The 22,413-nt window shown below is 45.4% G+C and overlaps 1 protein-coding gene across 1 annotated transcript; it reads right to left on the bottom strand.

Annotated features, from left to right (window-relative positions):
- Positions 1-1,222: 1,222 nt before the first annotated feature.
- Positions 1,223-3,837, bottom strand: LOC136544034 (putative F-box/FBD/LRR-repeat protein At4g03220). The gene is made up of 4 exons (XM_066536320.1): positions 2,767-3,837; positions 2,347-2,514; positions 2,054-2,227; positions 1,223-1,282 (listed from the first exon to the last, which is right to left on the bottom strand). Exons 1-4 carry the CDS (start codon positions 3,835-3,837, stop codon positions 1,223-1,225), a joined length of 1,473 nt encoding a protein of 490 aa, XP_066392417.1.
- Positions 3,838-22,413: the final 18,576 nt, after the last annotated feature.

Below are 22,413 nucleotides of genomic sequence, written 5' to 3'. Positions count from 1 at the left end.
CTTTCATGTAAATATGCAAGCTTGAAGTGATTTTGAGCTCAAATTGCTTATAAATAAAAAAAACCACAATAAAGAACCATAAATATATATAGTGAACAAAATGGCATAAGAAAATGGTAAAAAATGAGAGTATGAGATTGGTAACCTTTACAACTGAAGAATCGAAAAATAGATGGAGGAACAATGGAGGGAGGGAGGAAGCAAGAACACTACTGCAGTGAGCTTCAAAATGTGCTGAGCTCGGGCTCGGGGAGGAAGGAGGAGACGGCCGATTTATAAAGGGAGAACATTTAGTCCCGGTTGGTGGATCCAACCGGGACTAAAGGTAACTTTCCAACCCCGGGCGCAGCCACGGCCCGGGAGTAGACCTTTACTCCCGGTTGGAGCCACCAACCGGGAGTAAAAGTATACCTTTAGTCCCGGTTGGTGGCTCCAATCGGGACTAAAGGTCCCTGCCACCTCTGTCTGGCGCAGTAGCCGTTGGGCAGGGACCTTTAGTCCCGGTTGGAGCCTCCAACCGGGACTAAAGGTATTTCTAGTCCCGGGGGCAAAAAATTCCGGGACTAGAGCCCATTTTGGCCGAGGATCAAAGGTCTGTTCTCTACTAGTGGAGATAGCTAAATGTTCATGAATTGAAAATATTAACAAACAAATGCTAAATATCACATGATATGGGCAGAGAACACATTTTCGCATGTGGTCTAACAAATAGGTTATTAGTTTAAGCATCAAACTCACCCTAGCTAGAAAACTTAAATACAGTAGTTTTCACAGCTATACACATATACTATCTAGCAACATATATGAACTAACAATGACCTTTACTAATTCTTTATTCTTGCAGCTGCAAAACTATCATTCTTAGAGAACTAAAATAATAGCATAAACTTGTATAGAGCACGAATAAAAGCTACATATGGATGTGAAGATCGATCCAGCCAACATGCCTGACATGCTTAAGGATGATTATGTTGGAGTGAGCTTCACCACGGAACTTTCTCACAAGTAACACATGTCAGACCTCGCGTGCCTAACATCAGTTGCTCCAAGACCTCAACATGGAGCCGATGTGATCGAGCTTGTTCTGGGCAGCAATTCTCCTTGAGTACCCCCCGGCCTCAAGCTTGGATATCGGTGCAGTCGTGCAGAGATCAGTTTTATGGCTGGAAGCTTTAGTTCGGTGCCACCACATAAGCATCTAGGGCATGCCATTTTAAAACAGTCACATGAACTTGTACACCTGTTGACAAGATACTAATTCTGCAGCATAGACAGATACAAGCTAGCAATCATTTGCAAATTGCAAACATAACCATCAAACTGTAAGCATCGATACGGTCAGGTTCTTGTACTGTGGTAAAGTACGTACAGTCGAGTCGTCCCAAGGGGGCACATTTGTAATCGTTTTCTTTTCTTTATACCCTTGTAATATATTTCAGCAAATGTGTTGTCGACCTTTTGAGAAAAAAAAAACAGGTTCAATTGTAAGCGGGTGCATACTATATAGCTTCTGGCTAGAGCATCGTCGTAGTCATCTACCAAACCATTTTGCACCAGATGTTTATAAACATTGGTGGTTCAGATCAATATATTTGCACCTAGTATAACGTGGCACAAATTACTGTAATTAAGCACCAACTATCATGGAACATTGTAGATGCTCAAGAGTCAAGCTTGACAACATTCGAACAAATTGAAATGATATATGCTGACTTCAAATATAGCACACACTAGACCATTTTGCATTAACTTAGCGATAAAAGTTTGATCTTACAATGCAAAACAGTTTGAGAATATCTCTCAAAAGAACAAATACTCCAAGCAACAATGACAAGGAAACAACAAAGACTATGGCGTTCTTTGATAACTCTGACAAGGCACCAGTTCAGTTTTTTTTACTTTATATATGCCTGAGCTCGTCATCATGCATATGTAGGCCTGGCTTTCAGTGGGAGTAGCAGTGAAGAGTGCATCCTGATGATGCAGATAATTTGCAGAGTTTGTGGAAAAACCTTCTTGTTGGATTGGCACCCAAAGAGAATAGTATAGAAACCTTGCGGAGGCGCTTTGCATTTCTCATAATGTAGTATATAAAACTCCTCTCATCTTGTGTGGCCCTAAACTCATACATTGCCACGCATTCTAGAGAGTCTAAGTTGATGGCCTTGTCTGTCCAGACTGATAGTTGACGACAGCTGCAGTTAGAAGCGCATGGGATGTACCCAACCTGAAACAATAAAGTTAGAACAATAATCTAATTAATACCTGAATTGGCTTTGATAGGCACAGTCATGTGAACAAAAGAGGAGCAAAGTAGCTAGATAATCATAAGAGAGTCATACATACCTCCCTACCGAACATCTGAAGTGTCACCTTTTTCACGCAACTGCATTTCCTGAGAAGGTTTAGAATTGTTGGGCCAAACCTGTGCCTAGTGTGGTTCACTATGAACTCCAACTCTGAATAACAAGGAAGGTTTACATTCTCTATAAGACTCTCTTGATCTGTACGATCCTGCAAAGAGGTACCAAGCAATAATCTTTATTAGACACATTGTTTAGCTCTACCATACATACATCTTAATTGATTAAAATCGATTGAGTAAGTTTTTTTCTTACAGATCATCATTGTCACCATCAAGGTACAATGATCAAGCAGAGGCGATGTATGTATAAAGTAAAATTTTCTTTTCTAAATAGCTTCGCATTTCATATATATAGTACATAAATTACTAGGGCTACTGCAAAGTGCAAACTTATTACGTACCTGTGAAGTAGGGAATTCGAGGCGAAGAGTATCAACACACTTGAAAAGCTGCAGGATCCTTGCGAAATTAGACCGGCCTCCAGCGCCAAACAGATAACTGAGCTCGAGCTCGGCAACGACGAGCCTCTGGAGGCACCTAGGTAGCATCCAGTGTTGAATCACCTCGGGGCAGCGGTCTTGCCAAAGGAGCTGTTCCAACGCCGGCACAGAGAGGAACATGAAGGCTCGGGTGATGCTTAGCACAAAACACTTGTCCACCAGCATGTGGCGGAGGTTTTCTGCCGCCACCAGGAGTTGCTCCAGCACCAGGATTCTGGAAAGGACCATGCTCACCAGTGACTGTGCGAAGACGGTGAGCCTCCTCAGGCCGCCAATTCTGTGCAGCTCCAGCCTCTCGATGCACGGGCAGCACAGCGACACGACTTGGCTGATTTCCTCGCCGCCGTCCGTGAACCGGACGCCGGATATAAACAGCTTGGTCAGCATGGCGAACGTGTCTGTGGTCGGCAAGCCGAGGTCCACGCCCATGAAGGTGATGGAGAGCTCCGTCACCCTCGGGAAGCACGGCAACTGGAGCGTCACAGCCTCCTCCTCCTCCTCGTCATCCTCCGGGTCCGGGAACAGGTTTTTGAGGAATTCCTCCGGGTACACGGTGACTGCGGCAGGGGACAGGTAGAGGCTGAACCTGCCGGAGATGCGCTGAGCGGCGAGGTCGGCCAAGGTGGAGACGAAGCTGATGGGGTCGTCGCCGACGCTGTCGCGGCGGTAGACCGAGACGAACAGGTCCCCCATGTCGACGTCGTCGGCGTACCCGCGGAGGACGCCGTCGACGAGGTCCGGGAAGCGCGACACTCGGGGCGCCTGCACGTCGTCGAAGAAGAGCAGCGGGAGGCGCGTCCAGACGCCGCGCCAGTGGCGGGAGAGCACGCAGGTGCGGACAGCGTCGACCAGGGGCACCAGCACCAGGATCTGATGGAGTATACTGTCCGGGAGCGCGCTGATCCGATCCTGACTATCTCCCGGTTTGCTGTCGCCGGAACGGGAGACTCTTACTCTACCATTGCGAGCCATGGCGGTCGATGTAGCTACTAGGGGGGATCAAAAGCAGGGAAGCTTCTAGGGTTTCGTGGCGGCTGGTTGCTGCTGTGAGGATCGGAGGAGGGGGGGGAGATCACAGGGATTTTGTAGCGGAGGCGTCCGAGCAGAAATGGTATGGTCTGACTCTGAACAGCCGGCTCACGTCAAGGTCAAGCTGGGGAATGAGTTGGCGGGAACGCGCGCACGGCCAGCATATAGCATCAGGAGCCGTTAGGTTCATCGAAGACGTCCGTTCTGAGATGCACGGCTGGCGTTCGTCAGTTCTGCATCCAACTGTACGCGCGTATCTCTTGAGACGAAAATGCTGTGGTGTGAACGGGAAGTGTTTTTGTGCAGCGAGCAACTAGCCTACTACACATTCATACACATAGTTGTCTCTCTTTTTCCCTCCCTACCGGTAGGGCTCTGCACGCCTTTATTATTACTGTATTAGTATAGTATATAGGGGAGAGTTTTTTTTTTCAAAATAAAGGATCGTCTTAGCCAAGAAGGGCTTGCTTGGCCAAGGAAAACCAATACTCATAGCACAAAGTAGGTGAAATAGCATCCGATGTGCACCTGCCAAAGTCTCGCTTCATCTTTTTTTTTTTGACAAGCACGGGTTGTAAGGACAAAGACACCTAGCATGGGCCATATATAATTTTGGTGGTTGATTGACAACACGATCAAATTGACTAATATGGTTTGCTAGTATACAAGATTTTAGTACATTTGGATACAAGAATGGCTTGAACAAAGGCAACGTAATTATCAAATGATCAACACCTCAAGGAAGACAATAATGGAGCTATCCCAAGGTAGGAGAGAAGGACTCACCTAGTTACAAGAACTAAAAGAAGAAAACAAGCTATTACAAAGAGTCAAGCCATAACATAATGGTCTGATAGAGAGTACGTTTCTGGCAGCCGACAAAAGTGAAGCTTAACTTCACTTGCAAAGAGAAGTTTCCAAACAACGACAACTGGTGACCGCTTGTTGGTGAAGATGTAGTCATTTCTTTCTTCCCAAATGCATCATCTGTAATCATAAAGGTTTCCATGAAGAAAGGCACTCCCATGCAAGATTTCTGTTGTGTAATCATCTGAAATAAGCTTCCTTGGATTGTCCATTGCATATTCAACACAATTACACAAATCCCCTAGTTATGCTGGAAGAACACTAAAAAAAGGAGGTGCATGGCTGTTTCCTCAACACCCTCATTACACATGACACAGTTGTAGACTCCCTGCAAAAAAATCGTTCCTTTTCCTCGATATGTTCCTGGTGTTCAAACGATCACCGAAGAGGAGCCACATAAAGAGCTTGATTCTAGGGGTATACTTTGATTTCAACAGCCAAAGAAAAGGAGCAGGCATGAAATAGAAGCAAAGTGGTGAGCATAAAACTAGTTAAATTTATGAAGTGAATTCCACATATACTTCCACTGATCATTTGGCAATTATGCACTCCGTAAAGAATTCAAAAGATCCCGCAGTTTCAAAAATTCTTCATACGCAGGTCATTGGGAGCTTGAAAAGATCCAGCAACATTTTTTGCAGCCATAGCTTCTTTGAGTGACAAGTTGATATTCTTATCATAAGGGAAAATATTTGGGAACAAGGCTATTATTAGTGCAACATCCAAGAAAGCAGTTAGGCATTTGCTTAAAAACTTGAGCTCAATCTTATTGTCGGTGTCTGATGACCGTCAACACGGGGGCACCCGGAATGATGTTAGGTGGCTTCGGCGTATGCCAAACTTTTTTGAAACATAATGACGACAGGAGCTCTTCCTTTCAAACAATAAGAATAGAATTGACCTAGTTTATAAGGAAAACCAAGGCCTAAAAACCTTACATACGTACGGATTAATACATAAAAAACCCACGACAACCCACTTACACAGAGAGGTAACTCACAAACCAATGGTGCCCACCGCATGTCGTCATTGCCGAGCTTATCACAAGCAACAAGGAGCAGCTCCGTCTTCCCCAGTAAACAATCCAAAGGCCCGAGTCTCGACTCGCGTCGTCGTTTAATCCCCTCTATATAACAACTTGGGCTCACATGGCGGTGAACAAGTCCTCGATAAGCGTGGATCGTGCAAGGAAACATTACGTCATGATCTACCCTAACATGTTTGGCCCGTCGAGGCCAATGAGTGCTACCAGCGCCTTGCTGACAAGGTCAGATAGTGGACCTTTAAAGAGGTTGACGTAGCGCAGCAAGGTCATCTCCAGAGTGTTGCCTTCTTCCTATGTGACGCCTAGTCGCTTCATGAGCATTTGCCTTGCTTTGCGCTGCGCGTCACCGCTCGCCCAAGCAATGGCTGCTAGACGCGTGCTGCACTGGGACGGCTTGCCCGGCCTCTTCTTCTAAACCTGTCCCTACACCATAGAAGTATGGTTCTTCGTCTGCCAGGCACTAAGGCGGCAACTTCCTCAACCAGCGCAAACCGTCATAGCATGGTGGCGGAGTCTGCGATCACCGTGGAGTGACGACCAGTGAGCCGGGATAGAGTCCTTATTCGCCTTGGTCTCCTGGGAAGTTTGGAAAGTGCGCAACGCTCGCTGCTTCAGAAATGAATTAGCTATGCCTCTCAATCTCATAGCCATCATAAGAGCAGAGGTAGAGCGATGGATTGCGGCCGGCGCCAAGGGCTTGTCTACCTTCTAGGACGCTAGATGAAACGTGCATTCTAGCTGAGCCTGTCCCTATTCTCATATGTAATCGCCTTTCCAGCCTTTGCCGGCCCTTATAGGCCTTCCTTTCTTGTATTATAAACTCTATTCTCTTAATGAAAATGAAACACAATTCTCTTGCATTTTGGAGAAAAAAGAACAACACGGAGCATGGTTTTTTCAAAAAATGAAACTGACTTCCTATTTTTCTAAGTTATAACATTTTTTCTAATATTAAAGGTGTGTTTGGTAGGATCCAAATTCTTCTAGAAATGTTTCACATCAAGACTCTCTATAGAAACATTTTTCTGTCAAATCAGAATCACTTCGTGAAATCATTTGGCTAACGCTTATAAATTGGACTCACTCAATGATTGAGGGAGGGTAGACAGACCTTTTTTCCAATAATAAATGCAAAGAATAGGATGCAGATATCGCGTGACCCCACTTTTCCGTAAGCGATGCCCCAGCATGCAATTAAAACCGCCCGCAATTTTCTCTTTTTCAACCTGTAGACGCAAGTGAAATGTCCTTGTCATGCTGATGTAACCCCCAAAAAGCAAAACATTTAATTTAAATTGGTATAAGTTTTAAACGGTGTATCCGTTTTCAATTCCGTACCGATGTGTTCTATATGACGAGATGAACAAAACGAGACCCCACTTGCATATGTTTCGAAGAATTTTATTTTAGTAGTAATTTATGTATAATATGTGCTAGAGATTTATCAAAGAAGTTACTACCTTGTAATACTGAAGTCGCTACTAAAAAATATACTAAAGTTATCACATAGTATACATAAGCTCGGGGCAAAAAATATCAAAAGAAGTTACTACCATTTAATACTAAAGTTGGTACTCCAAAATTATATTAAAGTTGTTACATAGTATGCACATCAATTGTTAATATGGGAATATAATGAATATAAAAAAAGTTACTTCCATGTAATACTAAAGTTGCTACTCAAAAAATATACTAAAGTTGTAACATAATATGCACAAGCTGGGGGGTAAAAAAATATCAAATGAGTAACTACCACGTGATACTATAGTTGTACAATCTGAGGGGTAAATTATTAAAATAAGCATTACATAAGCTGCCAACTGGGGGTTGTAACACCCTCGGTGTTACATTGTACAACTTTTTGCTAACACACTGCATAGCCATCATACTTGTGTATACATGTTGGTATTATAGGGTATAAAGCAATTTTCGAAACTTGAAGCGTTCATTTGAAACATGAAACGAGATTACATTTCATGCCGCATGGTGTTACTTAGGGTTCTTAATGATTTTTTATTGAACGAAGATGCTATAGGACGCGTATGTGAACTTTAATAAAGTTGGTAGTATAAACTTCATAGGTGACGGTGAAATACTTGCGGTCGGAAATGGGGTTCGCTAGCTAGTGTATCAAGTAGTTTGGGAAAGGAATGAGACGCGAAACCATTCGAAGTTTAGTCATTTCACGTGAGTCTGAAAATGGGTCGACGAAGCCATGTTCGTCAATTTCTGTAGAACGATTGGTTTAGGTAATGGCAAGAGATGTTGACTTAGTTAGATAGCCCTAGGTACCCTCTTGGGTATTGAACAACTGGTTTGGCGTTTGGAGCATCAGGTTTGAGTTTTTGAGCCGCTTTAAAAAGCGTGCAGGTCACATATAGGTGAATGGTGCCGGCGTTGGCCGCAGTCACCCTACTCGGCTCTCTGTGTTGCCGCGCCGGCCGCCAACTCGCACGCACACCCGCGTGCATGGCTACGCTGTTGGCCAGGGTCCCTGCTGCTGCGCCCTGGCACGCGCTCGTGCACTCACGCGCGCTGCACCGGTGGGCCCGGCTGCTCTGCCTGCCGTCGTGTCCGCTTGCGCCTTTCTGCTCGCCACCGCTCGCCGAACTGGTGTCACCGACCGCCAGGCGCGCTCACAAGCACAGCCTGCGCGTCACTATTGCCGTTGACGCAGCGCAGCTGCACGCGCGTGGGACGGCCACCTAATTTCGCCAGCACGTACGTGTCCGCTGCCATGCTTCATCGCTACCTTCCCAGACCTGCCATCCTCTGCGGCGATCAGTGCCGAGTCGTCGTCGACGCGCGTGCGGTGCAGTGTGGCGATGTCTGGTGCACGCCTCGCTGCTCCCCATCGCCCGTGCGCGTTTGAACCTTGCGTTGACAGCCACGACAATGTCGAGCCAAGCCGTGCCGAACTCCCCTGTCTCCGCTGTCGCCATGGCCGGCGGGGCCGTGTCTTTCGATTCGCCGTGATGGCAGCACCATAATCCAATTAGTCACGTCCTCGGCTTCTTGGGTAGCCAGCCATCCAACCGACCCCACCTCGCTGCTTGTGTCCCCGCACCGTGCCTCAATTTTGGAGTTGCCGCTTCGCGGGTCCTTAAGACCGGGGTGGCATGCGCCATTGGCAAGCCACGTACCCTAAGCATACCGTTTCAATTTCTACGCGGTCGTGCCATCGTCGTGCACCGCCGCACCGCCAGTGCGGACATGGCCAGCTCAGCTCGGGCCATCTCCGGCCAAACCGACACCTCGACTGTTTCCATGGGTAGTCCCTTGCGCTCACTAGCTAACTCGTTTGCTCCGTTTTCGCTGTCGCTCACCGAAACGCCTCGCCGTGGCTATAGGGTACCAGCCAACGTGGTCCGACCTCGCTGCAGCGTCCCGGTTCACGTTTCCACCACCCGGCGCTTCGTGTTCGGTCCTAGGTAAGGGTCGGCTCTGTAGTTAGGACGGGGGAGGGCGGATGTGGCCGGCGTAGCCGCCGGTGTCAGCGCCGCCGTGCCGGTGCGCGCATGGGTGCCCGTGGGGGTGTTGCTGATGTAAAGATAGAATATTCCAAGGGCGTAGCTGTAAAACAGTAGACTAGTGGAATAGTGCACTCAGCGCTCACGGAATTATAGAGTAGTCCGAGGGGGTTTTTGCTTATTGCCCGGCGCGTGCGGGTCCTTTCAGTCGTGGGCCGTCGTCCGGCTGGGCCGCGCCTCGCGTGGGCCACGCTGCGCGTGCGCGCACGTCACGCCGTTGTGGGCCGTGCCGCGCTGGGCTACGCCGGTGAGCTGCGCGAGTGCGAGCGCGGGCGTCACGGGTTGGGCCAGGTCACTCGCGTGGGCCGCAAGTTAGAAATCAGTTTCATCTTTCCAGTGAATTATAAATGGTTATTCGATTTAGTTGTCAAGCCGAACTTTGATAATTTATAGTAAATTGTGTAGTGGTCCAAAAATAGCGAAACCAATTTTGGTAGGTTCACAAAAATACTATATACATGTTAGTACAGTTAGATTACAGTTAGCAGGGATGATAGTAGGTTCATAAATTCAAACTAGAGAGCTTAATATAATGTGGATTAATAATTATAAGAATTTTTGTGGTAGATTGGTGACAGATATGACTATGAAAATTTTACAGTAGGCTCACTAGATTATTCTGTAGTTATTGTAAATTTGGTAGTCCTAGAATAAGTTGATAAGTAGAGTAGCCATTATTCTTGCTTTATCGTATATAGCGTAAATCAGCATTAGGATTAAGGATATCTGTAGTTGCTATAATAATGAATGTCATACTTCATATTTATTATTGGTAGCAATAGATAACTTAGTACTGTGGTCAGTAGCACTCGCATGGTAGTTAGACAGAGGTACTTTATTTTAAGAGCTGTTGTTGCTAGATTACTAAGTAGTGCATCATCATTTCATGCATGTAGATCACAAGCTAGTAGAATTCGTGCCCGTCGATGAACAGGAGTACGACGAGGTGATTGAGGAGTACGAGGAGGAGATTCTCATGCATGAGGGAGCCCCGGAGCCTGTTGGTGCTGACCTTACTGACCCGTCGCCTGCCCAAGGCAAGCCCCGAGGCATAACCCCTATTTTATGATCACTGAATATATATATAGGCATTTTATAAAAACTACATGCATAAATATATCTACCCATGAGTCCTACTAGTACAGGTCGAGTAGCTGCTATGCTCAGGACATCGGTAGCGTGAGTAACCTGCCGTTACTCGTAAATAGGTGATAAATATGATCACTCATGATAAAATGGTGGAAAGAAAAATGGTGACCGGGCAGGGATATGGTTTGGGTACTGGTGGGTGTAAAGGGTTGTGTCCTGCGGCCAACAGGGCATAGCGCGGTTACACTTTTTCCTTGTCTGTGTCAATTAAGGACCGGTCGTTGCAACGGATGCTAGGTAAGTCACAGATCTATTGTCCTAAGCACATACTTGGGTATGGGCGCAGGAAAGACTTGTTGCTCTCTTGTCGTGGATCTGGCTCTTTCCGGACCGACTGATTGGAGGCGGGGTTGGTGGATGTCCTTGCACCGCACTGAGTCCGGGACTCAGGAGTGGGGGCTTGGAGTCCAAGTTTGGACGGGGACCTGGACACCTAGGACACGATGGTGATGGATTAGTCCTGCTTGTGCCTAGGGTACAAGCGGGGCGTGTGTTTTGAGGACACCCAGCTGGGTACATTGGTTCACGAATCGCCGCCGAGTCGGTACGACTTGTCTTAACTCTAGCATCGTAGTAAGAACTGAAAGATGAAAGGTGATGAAGTGGAACTGATTGCTCAACTCTTGCATGAAAATAGAACAGGTGCTTATATAGACTGGATAGATAATAACTTAATACGGCTGATAATAATAACACAAGTAAGGACTCATGATTAGTATTGCTTTCTGCTAAAAGAAAACCAGCAAAACATAAAGCTTATCATATTCCTTGGAGTCGGGAAATTATTCCCACTAGTCGGATAAGTCTTGCGAGTACATTGTGTACTCAGGGTTTATTTACCCCTATTGCAGGTGATGCATGAGAAGTGATGAGGACATGGCACCTTCGGATACGGACAATGATTATAAGGTGCGCTCGTTCCTACATTTGCATAGTGGCTTTGGTTATAATTCACTTGGTTCCACATATACATGTCACTATTTGATTGTAGGTTCAAATGTGTTTCATAACGGAAGTTCATCAAAGTTGAACTTTTGGTTCGTCGGCAGCCCGATAGTGCCTCATTGGGAAGGCCATAACTCATCCATCCGGAGTGCGATCGAGGTCAATGAGCACTTGATGGAAAGCTTGTTTAATAAGCTTTCAAATAGATCTGGTCTCATCTCAATATCACGTCAGCAAGGACTCTAAATTACCAATATATTCTGTCGCTATTTCTGGCGGGAGCTACACTATCGTCATGGGCTTGTTAGACATCCTTAGGACCCAGGACTAAGTTGGAGCACGCCCCAAGAAGATGGAGAACACCTAAGAGATGGCCTTGGACGTCCTCCTCCTTGGCCACCACCTTAGGAGGCCAGCAAGGACGTCCAAGCCAAGCCAGAGGCCCAGTCCAATCCGAGTTCGAGTCTGCCTCGGCCGTCAGGACCAGTCTGCAATAAAATGGATGCCCAGGATGCATCCGAACTCCGTTTTCAATGATCCACATATGGATGGAAAGATAATTTGATAAGGAAGCCAATCCAAGTGGTTTCATGTCAAAACCTCTTCGTAATCAACAGGAATCATCGAAACAAGTTGACGTCCAGAATCTATCACGGCGCTGCATCGTCGTCTTTTGGGCCGTTGGGCCTTGTAACGTGTTGGGGCACCTTTAGGACATGAAGAGGGATCCTTGGATGTCTCTTAGGCTATATAATCAGTAGCCACCACCTACTTTAGGTTTTGGGTTTTGTTTTAGATAAATCTGTCATTAAACAGTCGCCGTTATCGGTTTGCAAGACCCCAACTTCGAGTGCTTAATCATTCATCTGCAATTGTCACTTTAATTGAGTTGCTTTTTATCTTGTTCTTGCTTGTGTTCTTTGATTCGCAGCAGGGATTAGCCTTCTTGGCGAGGTCAAACGGATTGTGACACGGTTGATAACCAGAGGAGACGTGGTTCTAAGGTTGTAGGGTTTGGGTCTTTGTGATCTGAAGCCGGATCGGTGTGTCACTCTCCGTACAAATCGTTGTTTATCTTGAACCTGACAGAAGATTGGGATCCCCGTCTACATTAAGTGGTAATCAGAGCTAAGGTATACCATCAGGTTCACTTTTATTCCCTAGTTTGAGAGTTTCGCATTCGTCCTATAGTCCAGTGCCATACTTTTATTTCCTATCCTAGAATCTTCCGCGCCATAGCCTTTGCATATTTCAGTTTTAGATTCCATTGTTGAGTTTGTGTCCTAGGTCAAAGTCTTGTTGCTGGTTTAGATTATGTTCTTTTCTAGTTTGTGTTGATCCCTCCACCCGCCGCTATTCCGTATCACCATCGGTTTGCATCTTGTGTCCACTAAAACCCTTATTCGAGCAGCTTTTTTAAAACAGTCATAACTTTTGCATCCGAACTCGAAACGGAGAAAATTTTATATCTACGGAGAATGCCAGAAAATTTTAGATCTATTTCATCCCAGCATAGCTGGATTCGCAAAAATTAGATTTGCGAAATTGGGCCCACAAGTTTTGGTATGCTTTTTAGAGCACAGTCCTAATTTTCTATAGGCCACATCTTTTATTCAATTGAGCTCAAATTTTTTGTGGTTTATTCTTGTGTGATCCTTGCTGAGAAAAAAATATCAAAAGAGCAAAAGCAAGAAAAAAAAGATTGGACAAAAAAAATAAAAGAAAAAAATAGTAAAAGAGAATAGAAGATATCGAAAAGGAGCATATAAGGAACACTCAATAGCTCTATTATTTGTGGTACCTTTTGCCTTGTTCATATCCGTTGCTACCTTTAATACTTGTTTCCTTTCATCCTTGTTTCCTCTCTTGTTTATCACAACTGGTGATAGGAACACGTATATGCCAGCAACTAGGACAAGTGCTCTGGACATTTATTCAATATTGCTGTCTGTCACTGACTTGTGTGCCACATAAATATATTTGTTTTTTTTTCGTGCCTCCCAAGCTCCACATATATACTTCAGATCAGTATAGAAAAAGGTCCTTGCAATCTCGGTACCACTACCTCATAGGTATCACGAACCAGCCGCCGGTTGTACCGCCCACTACTTGCATTGGTAAGAACTTTGTAAGAGCTTGGTAAGACGCTTCCACTTGCTGTCAAAAGTGACACCACTACAACCACGTAGTCATTTGATAGGGATAATATTTTTGTATTGTCTTTTGCTGTCTTCTAACAATGATAGGTTGTTCGTATCCACCGACTTATGATGGTATAGGTGCTGATGAGTACATGGAGTGGGAAATTGCCATCGACAACATATTTGCTACTCGCTTTATGTGTCCAAGGAGGAAGGTAAAAAATGCAGCTAGTGTTTTGCGACATTCTGCTTTATCTTGGTGGGAGTCTTTAGATCCTTCTGATAAACCTCAAACTTGAAATGATATGAAACTTCTTATGCGAGAAACCTTTGTCAATCCACCTCCTGTTTTGATTTCATATGATGAGGTGCACCATTTAGAGGAAGAACCTATTGGTATTCCTCTTGCTATGACTAACCTTCTGCAGGATAATATCCATAAGCGAGAGGATGACATGGAAGAAAATGAGGAGCTCACAACCTCATATGCAAATTCAGAACCATCACTTCACAATGCACCTATTACTCCTGCTGAGAACACAGGTAATGCCCATGGTGCTACACTCACGGAAGGTGAAAATTGTCTTAATGTACTAAATTTTTCCACAAACCATGCTATCATAGAGCAATTGTTAGTGGAACCCTCTCTTGATTTATCTTTGTCCCGTGATAATTTGCTTGATGTTCCTTGTGATAAAGATGAATTAGTTGATGATGCTTCAGTTTTCCATGTTTTGGAACCAATTATTTATGCTGAACATAAACGTTTGCTTCCCATTGCTACCGAAAAAAAAGAAAAGAAATTATTGTATTCTTCAAATACTTTGGGTTATATTGAGTTTGATACTTTATATACTCTTAGTAGTTTAGAAGAGAAACTTAAATGTGTTGAATTGTCATGGTTGTCTACTTGTACATATCATTTTATTGGAAAATATAATTGTAAAGGAGAGTATATGGTGCATCGTGTCTATATTTGTTCAACTCTGAAATCTCCTAATATTGCGCAAAAGTATGATCAACCAAAGGATTCCAATTGCTATAATCTTGTCATGTCAAGTTTTCCTAGTTTTGTTATAAAGAAACATGTTAAATTTCAAGAAGGGGAGCAATGTTGGCTACTACCAACAACGTTTCCTTTAGCTAATCCCAAACTGAGGACGGTTTGTTGTCAAGAAGGGGAGGATGATGAGGACATGGCACCTTCGGATACGAACAATGATTATAAGGTGCGCTCGTTCCAACATATACATAGTGGCTTTAGTTATAATTCACTTGGTTCCACATGTACATGTCACTATTTGATTGTAGGTTTAAATGTGTTTCATAATGGAAGTTCATCAAAGTTGAACTTTTGGTTCGTCGGTAGCCCGATAGTGCCTCATTGGGAAGGCCATAACTCATCCATCTGGAGTGCGATCGAGGTCAATGAGCACTTGATGGAAAGCTTGTTTGATAAGCTTTCAAATAGATCTGGTCTCATCTCAATATCACGTCGGCAAGGCCTCCAAATCACCAATATATTCTGTCACTATTTCTGGCGGGAGCTACACTATCGTCATGGGCTTGTTAGACATCCTTGGGACCTAGGCCCAAGTTGGAGCACGCCCCAAGAAGATGGAGAACACCTAAGAGATGGCCTTGGACGTCCTCCTTCTTGGCCACCACCTTAGGAGGCCAGCAAGGACGTCCAAGCCAAGCCAGAGGCCCAGTCCAATCCGAGTTCGAGTCTACCTCGGCCGTCAGGACCAGTCTGCAATAAAACGGACGTCCAGGACGCATCCGAACTCCGTTTTTGATGATCCACATATGGATGGAAAGCTAATTTGATATGGAAGCCAATACAAGTGGTTTCATGTCAAAACCTCTTCGTAATCAACAGGAATCGTCGAAACAATTTGACATCCAGAATCTATCATGGCGCTGCGTCGTCGTCTTTTGGGCCGTTGGGCCTTGTAACGTGTTGGGGCACATTTAGGACATGAAGAGGGATCCTTGGACATCTCTTAGGCTATATAATCAGTAGACACCACCTACTTTAGGTTTTGGGTTTTGTTTTAGATCAATCTATCATTGAACAGTCGCCGTTATCGGTTTGCAAGACCCCAACTTCGAGTGCTTAATCATTCATCTGCAATTGTCACTTTAATTGAGTTGCTTTTTATCTTGTTCTTGCTTGTGTTCTTCGATTTGCAGCAGGGATTAGCCTTCTTGGCGAGGTCAACCGGATTGTGACACAGTTGATAACCAGAGGAGACGTGGTGCTAAGGTTGCAGGGTTTGAGTCTTTGTGATCTGAAGCCAGATCGGTGTGTCGCTCTCCGAACAAATCGTTGTTTATCTTGAACCTGACGGAAGATCGGGATCCCCGTCTACATTAAGAAGTACCCTTGTGTGGAGGATTTTTCTGGTAGGCTCAGACGGATCCTTGTCCCTTATCGCTAGATGTTATTTTTAAATTCCGCTTTTTATTATTCTGCACTCTGATATTTGGTAATGTAATAATATACTTTTTAAGAAACTCAGATGTATGAAATGGACCAGTATTGTAACTCGTTCTAATTATTGGATCCTTAGGAAAAATGTGGATCTTTCAGGTTCTCCCTTGGGGTGTACCCGACGGATACCGCCCATTGTAGCTTGCTTTCAGGGTGCTTAGTGTCTGATGGAAGGCGAGCACCTCCGTAAGCGTGTTATTTCAGGTGGTTCTGCCATAGTTGGTACCAGAGCCAATAATGGTTATGAGTTTCATCACTCTTTTTTAAAAGCTAAAAATTTGACCAACAAAAGTTTTGCGAAAAGTAGGATGCGATTAAGTGGGTTAAATAAGTATAAGCCCTAGCAATATGGTCTATCTAGGATAGCGGCACTGGTTTTATCTAATTAGTTTTCTGCAGGTACACTGCCTTACATTGCATAAGAAATCGTCTAGCATACGGAAAGTGAGTGTGTGATGTGCCAAAAATTTTACAAATGCCGCTATATTTTGGCTTGAGTGAATGTATAGGCCGAAGCATGCATCATGATAATAGCATCTTACTTAAACTAAAATCCCCCTACACGTATAATTGAATTAGTAAATTGATAGGACTAACTAAAGGAATGCTTTAATAAATGTGCTATCATTCCTCTAATTCCTTGCTTCTGATCGAGAAGGTTGTTCTAAATGGATGGTTCCTATCTCTTACAGACAAATCTAAGGTCTAGACGTAGGAGCACTAGTGCTGGGGCGGCTCACGGTCTTGGTGAGGGCCAAGGCAAGAGTGGCCGGGCCCATGAGCCCAACAGGGAGAGCCATTGATGAGGACATGGCACCTTCGGAACAAATCGTTGTTTATCTTGAACCTGACAGAAGATCAGGATCCCCGTCTACATTATCCATGGGGCTCCACTTTTGGCTCCTCCTCCTCCTCTGCCACCACCGCCTTCGATGACTCACGTTGAGATGATGGCAAAGCTGTTAGCTACTCACCGAGAGTCAGCCCGTGCCATGGAAATCATGGTGCAACTTGTCGCGGGCTTCGCCCGCGGAGGCCACGGGGGCAATGGTGGGAACGGGGGTGGTGCCCGCCATCCTGAGGGACCCTCCTCTTACCAGGACTTCCTCAAGACCCACCCACCCACCTTCACACCAATAGATGAGCCCCTGGATGCAGAGCACTGGCTTCGCATCCTAGAGCAGAAGTTTTTGTTGCTCAATGTGGCCGACGAGCAGAAAGTGCGCTTTGCAGTGCAGCAGCTATTGTGGTCCGCAAGTGCATGATGGGATACCTTCCATGCCATGCAGTAGTCTAATCATCCGGCAACCTAGTAGGAGTTCACCACCGCATTCAGAGAGTTCAATATCCCTGCTGGTGTCATCAATCGGAAGCTGACGGAGTTCCTGGAGCTACGACAGGGGAGTATGACAGTGATGGATTATGTTAATAAGTTCAATCACTTGTCCCAGTATACTGGCATTCACATGGACACTGATGACAAGAAGAAGGACCGCTTCTTTCGCGTTCTCTCTTCCATCCTTCTAGAGAAGCTGTACACGGTGAACTATCAGACCTTTGGGGCACTAATGAACGCTGCCATTGCCATGGAGGGATTTTAGCAGGAGTCCCAGGCAGAGTGGAAGAGGAAGCAGGTGGCTACGGGGTCTTCCAGCCACCCTCATACTCAGAAGATACAGGTTGTCCGGCGAGGGCCCTATCAATCATCAGGCGGGCCTTCATTTCGGCAGCCCTAGTATACTTCTTAGACTTCGTCCACACAGTACCATGCACCCACTTAGCAGGTGCAGCCCCAGCAGCCTCAGGGACAGCAAGTCCCACCTCGCCAGGGATTTGGAAACAAGCCTGGTGCTTGCTTCAATGTGGCAAAGATGGCCACTATGCCCGAGCTTGTCCCTAGAATCAGCCAACTCTGTCTACTCAACCATCAGTGAACTCTAGGCTTGTCAGGAGGACCGTAATCAAGAAGAAAGTGCCCAGTAGATCTGAACAGGTGCATTTCATAGATGTTGAGCAGATATTGCAGCAGGAACCGGTGATGGCTGGTATGTTTACCATCGATTCCTATCTAGCTTATGTGTTGTTCGATTTTGGTGCATCACATTCCTTTATGAGCATGGGATTTGTAGACCGGCACAACTTACCACTTATGGCTATACCTTATGCCTATAGAATACATACTACGGGTTCGCAAATGTTCATCAATACCTGAACAGACACAGTAAGTTGGTATTAGCCACCCACACTTACCGCCTATAGTTCATGGTAATGCTAAGGCAAGGCATTGATGCTATTCTTGGAATAAACTAGTTGCGGGAGTATGGGGTAGTATTGGATATGAAGCGGAGAAGTGTCGAGTTACGGCTTCCTTCTTCTGAGGATAGGATGTCTCTGCTTGTACCCTCAGATCTAGTCTTACCTGTTGCTACCCATGCGAAAGCCTATCCTGATCTTACCCCCATCCCTGTGGTGTGTGAGTTCCCGGATGTTTTTCCTGAAGATCTTCCTGGATTGCCACCAGATAGAGAGGTAGAATTCTCCATTGAGCTAGAGCCTGGTACTACTCCTATCTCCAGATGCCCGTACTGCATGGCTCCAAGGGAATTGGTAGAAATGAAGAAGCAGCTGGAAGAGTTGATGGAAAAATGTTTCATCCGTCCTAGTTCTTCACCATGGGGTTGCCCAGCTATTTTTGTGAAGAAGAAGGATGGTACTCTATGAATGTGTGTGGATTACCGCCCTCTTAATGCGGTAACAGTTAAGAACAAGTATCCTTTGCCCCGCATAGATACTTTGTTAGATCAGCTTGCTGGTGCCAAGGTATTCTCGAAGATTGACCTCTGATCAGGCTATCATCAGATCAATATTAGACCACATGATATACCAAAGACATCTTTTTCTACTAGGTATGGGCTGTATGAGTACCTAGTGATGTCTTTTGGTCTCACCAATGCTCCTTCCTTCTTCATGTACCTGATGAATTCAGTCTTTATCCCGGAGCTGGATAAGTTTGTGGTAGTATTCATTGATGATATACTAATTTATTCCAAGAATGATGAAGAGCATGCCCAACACCTTAGGATAGTACTGTCTCGACTAAGGGAACATAAGCTTTATGCCAAATTTAGCAAGTGTGAATTTTGGTTAGATCGAGTGTAGTTTTTGGGGCATGTGTTGACACCTGACGGCGTTTTAGTAGATCCCAGCAAAGTGCAAGATGTATTGGAGTGGAAGTCTCCCAAGTTTGTGCATCAGATTCATCAGTTTCTTGGTCTAGCTAGGTATTATCGGTGTTTCATTATGGATTTCTCCAAGACAGCCCAGCCAATGACCAAGTTGCTCCAAAAAAAAAGCAAAGTTTGATTGGAGCCCAGCCTGTGAAGAGGCCTTCCAAGCTCTGAAGACATTTCTTACCACTGCTCCTGTGTTGGCCCAACTAGACATTGATAGACCCTTTGATGTATATTGTGATGCCTCAAAGATGGGGCTAGGGTGTGTGCTTATGCAAGATGGGCATGTGATAGCTTATGCTTTGTGCCAACTGAAAAAGCACAAGGCAAATTACCCCACTCATGACTTAGAGCTAGCTATTGTGGTCCATGCTCTGAAGATTTGGAGGCACTATCTATTGGGCAACAAAGTGCATATCTTTACGGATCACAAGAGCCTCAAGTATATTTTCACTTAGTCTGAGCTGAATATGAGGCAACGGAGATGGTTAGAATTGATAAAGGATTACAACTTGGAAGTCCATTATCACCCAGGAAAGGCCAACGTAGTGGCTGATGCTTTGAGCCAAAAGTCACACCAGGTTGAGGAAACACCTTTGTCTCTCAACCACGCCGAGGTGTTGGCTCACATTGCATTGACCTCAGAATTGCTGGAGTAGATTATTCGGGAGCAAAAGGAAGACCCCGAAGAAATTCTCCACATCAGAAAATTGATTGCCGAAGGGCATGGCCCTCACTTTAGTGTTGATGAGCATGGTGTAGTAAGATACAAGGATAGGCTGGTGGTTCCATTCAGTGAGGAGCTGAGAAGAAAGATTTTGAATGAAGCTCACCATTCAAGGCTATCTATTCATCCTGGCAGTAACAAGATGTATCATGATCTATGTCACTTGTACTGGTGGTCCAACATGAAGCAGGACATCACCCGGCATGTCTCGGAGTGTGACATTTGTGGTAGGGTTAAAGCAGATCATATGCGCGCCCTAGGATATTTACAGCCCTTGCCCATTCCTATTTGGAAGTGGGATGATATTTCCATGGATTTCATTGTGGGTTTACCCCTCACAACCAAGGGCTATAACTCTATCTGGGTCATTGTGGATCGCCTTACCAAGTCCGCTCATTTCCTCCTAGTGAATTCTAAATACTCTGCCAGACAGTATGCCAAGTTGTACCTAGACCGGATTGTGACTCTACACGGAGTTCCCCTCACTATCATCTTTGATAGGGGATCAGTTTTTGTCTCTCGTTTCTAGGAGCAACTCCAGGAGTGTCTGGGAACTAGTCTCCTCCGCAGTTCAACCTATCACCCCCAGATGGATGGCCAAACTGAAAGGGTAAATCAAGTGCTCAAAGATATGTTAAGAGCTTGTGTCATTTCTTTCCCTAAGAAGTGGGATGCCTGCTTGAAGCTAGCAGAATTCTCTTACAATAATAGCTACCAAGAAAGCATCCACATGGCACCCTTTGAAGCTCTATATGGAAGGAAGTGTAGGACACCACTCAACTAGGTTGAAGTGGGAGACCACGGATACTTTGGGCCAGAATTCATCAAGGAGGCTCGTGAGCAAGTTGTTCTTATTCAGAGTCATTTGAAGGTAGCTCAGAGCCGACAGAAAGCCTATGCAGACAAGCGAAGAAGGCCTTTGGAGTTTGAAGTTGAGGATTATGTGTACCTTAAGGTGTCTCCTATGAGAGGGGTGAATTGGTTTGGTATCCATGGCAAGCTAGCCCCTCGATATGTGGGTCCTTACCAGGTCTTCAAGTAGTGTAGCCCAGTTGCTTACCGTCTACAGCTTCCTGATATTCTATCTGTGGTACACAATGTGTTCCATGTATCACAACTGAAGAAATGTTTGTGGGTTCCTAATGAAGCTTTGGAAATTGAAGGACTTCCTCTCCAGCCGGATTTGACTTATGTTGAGCACCCTATAAAAATCCTAGATGAAAAAGAGAGAGTGACAAGGAATAGTGTGGTAAAGTTTTACATGGTACAATGGCAAAACCATTCAGAGGATGAGGCCACATGGGAACAAGAGAGATACATCTTGAAGCATTACCCCCACCTTCTCTCTGGTTCTAAGGAGTAGTTATACGTTGAAATATATTTCCTATCTCCTTCTCACACTATGCACACAAAATCTCGGGTCGTGATTTTATTTTAGGAGGGTAGATTTGTAACACCCTCGGTGTTACATTGTATAGCTTTTTGCTACACTGCATAGGCATCATACTTGTGTATACATGTTGGTATTATAGGGTATAAAGCAATTTTTGAAACTTGAAGCGTTCATTTGAAACATGAAACGAGATTACATTTCATTCCACATGGTGTTACTTAGGGTTCTTAATGAATTTTTATTGAACGGAAATGCTATAGGATGCGTATGTGAACTTTAATAAAGTTGGTAGTATAAACTTCATAGGTTACAGTGAAATACTTGTGGTCGAAAATGGGGTTCGCTAGCTAGTGTATCAAGTAGTTTGGGAAATGAATGCGGCGCGAAACCGTTCGAAGTTTTATCATTTTGCGTAAGTCTGAAAATGGGTCGACGGAGCCATGTTCCTCAATTTCTGTAGAACGATCGGGTTAGGTAGTGGCAAGAGGTGTTGACTTAGTTTGATAGCCCTAGGTACCCTCTTGGGTATTGAACAACTGGTTTGGCGTTTGGAGCATCGGGTTTGAGTTTTTGAGTCGCTTTAAAAAGCGTGTAGGTCACATATCTGTGAACGGTGCCAGCGCTGGCCGCGGTCACCCTGCTCAGCTCTCTGTGTTGCCACACCGGCCACCGACTCACGCGCATGCCCGCGTGCATGGCTGCGCTGTTGGCCAGGGTCCCTATTGCTGCGCCCTGGCACGCGCTCGCGCACGCACGCACGCTGCACCGGTGGGCCAGGCTGCTCTGCCCGCCGTCGCGTCCGCTTGCGCCTTTCTTCTAACCACCGCTCGCTGAACTGGTGTCACCGACCACCAGGCGCGCTCATGAGCACCGCATGCGCGTCACTGTTGCCATTGACGCAGCACAGCTGCACGCGCGTGGGACGACCGCCTAATTTCGCCAGCATGTCCGTGTCCGCTGCCACGCTTCGTCGCTACCTTCCCGAACCTACCATC

This window comes from Miscanthus floridulus, chromosome 3 (assembly GCF_019320115.1).
Source record: "Miscanthus floridulus cultivar M001 chromosome 3, ASM1932011v1, whole genome shotgun sequence".
In the NCBI taxonomy this organism is placed as follows: domain Eukaryota; kingdom Viridiplantae; phylum Streptophyta; class Magnoliopsida; order Poales; family Poaceae; genus Miscanthus; species Miscanthus floridulus.
Note: the sequence above shows the minus strand (reverse complement) of the source record. Positions and strands in the feature narration are given on the sequence as shown.

Excerpts from the sequence above, each read along its gene's own strand:
- LOC136544034 (XM_066536320.1), bottom strand. The coding sequence starts at position 3,837 with ATGGCTCGCAATGGTAGAGTAAGAGTCTCCCGTTCCGGCGACAGCAAA. Across the intron at positions 2,515-2,766 it reads TCGAATTCCCTACTTCACAG|GATCGTACAGATCAAGAGAG; the intron begins GTACGTAATAAG and ends ACCTCTTTGCAG. Across the intron at positions 2,228-2,346 it reads TTCAGATGTTCGGTAGGGAG|GTTGGGTACATCCCATGCGC; the intron begins GTATGTATGACT and ends TTATTGTTTCAG.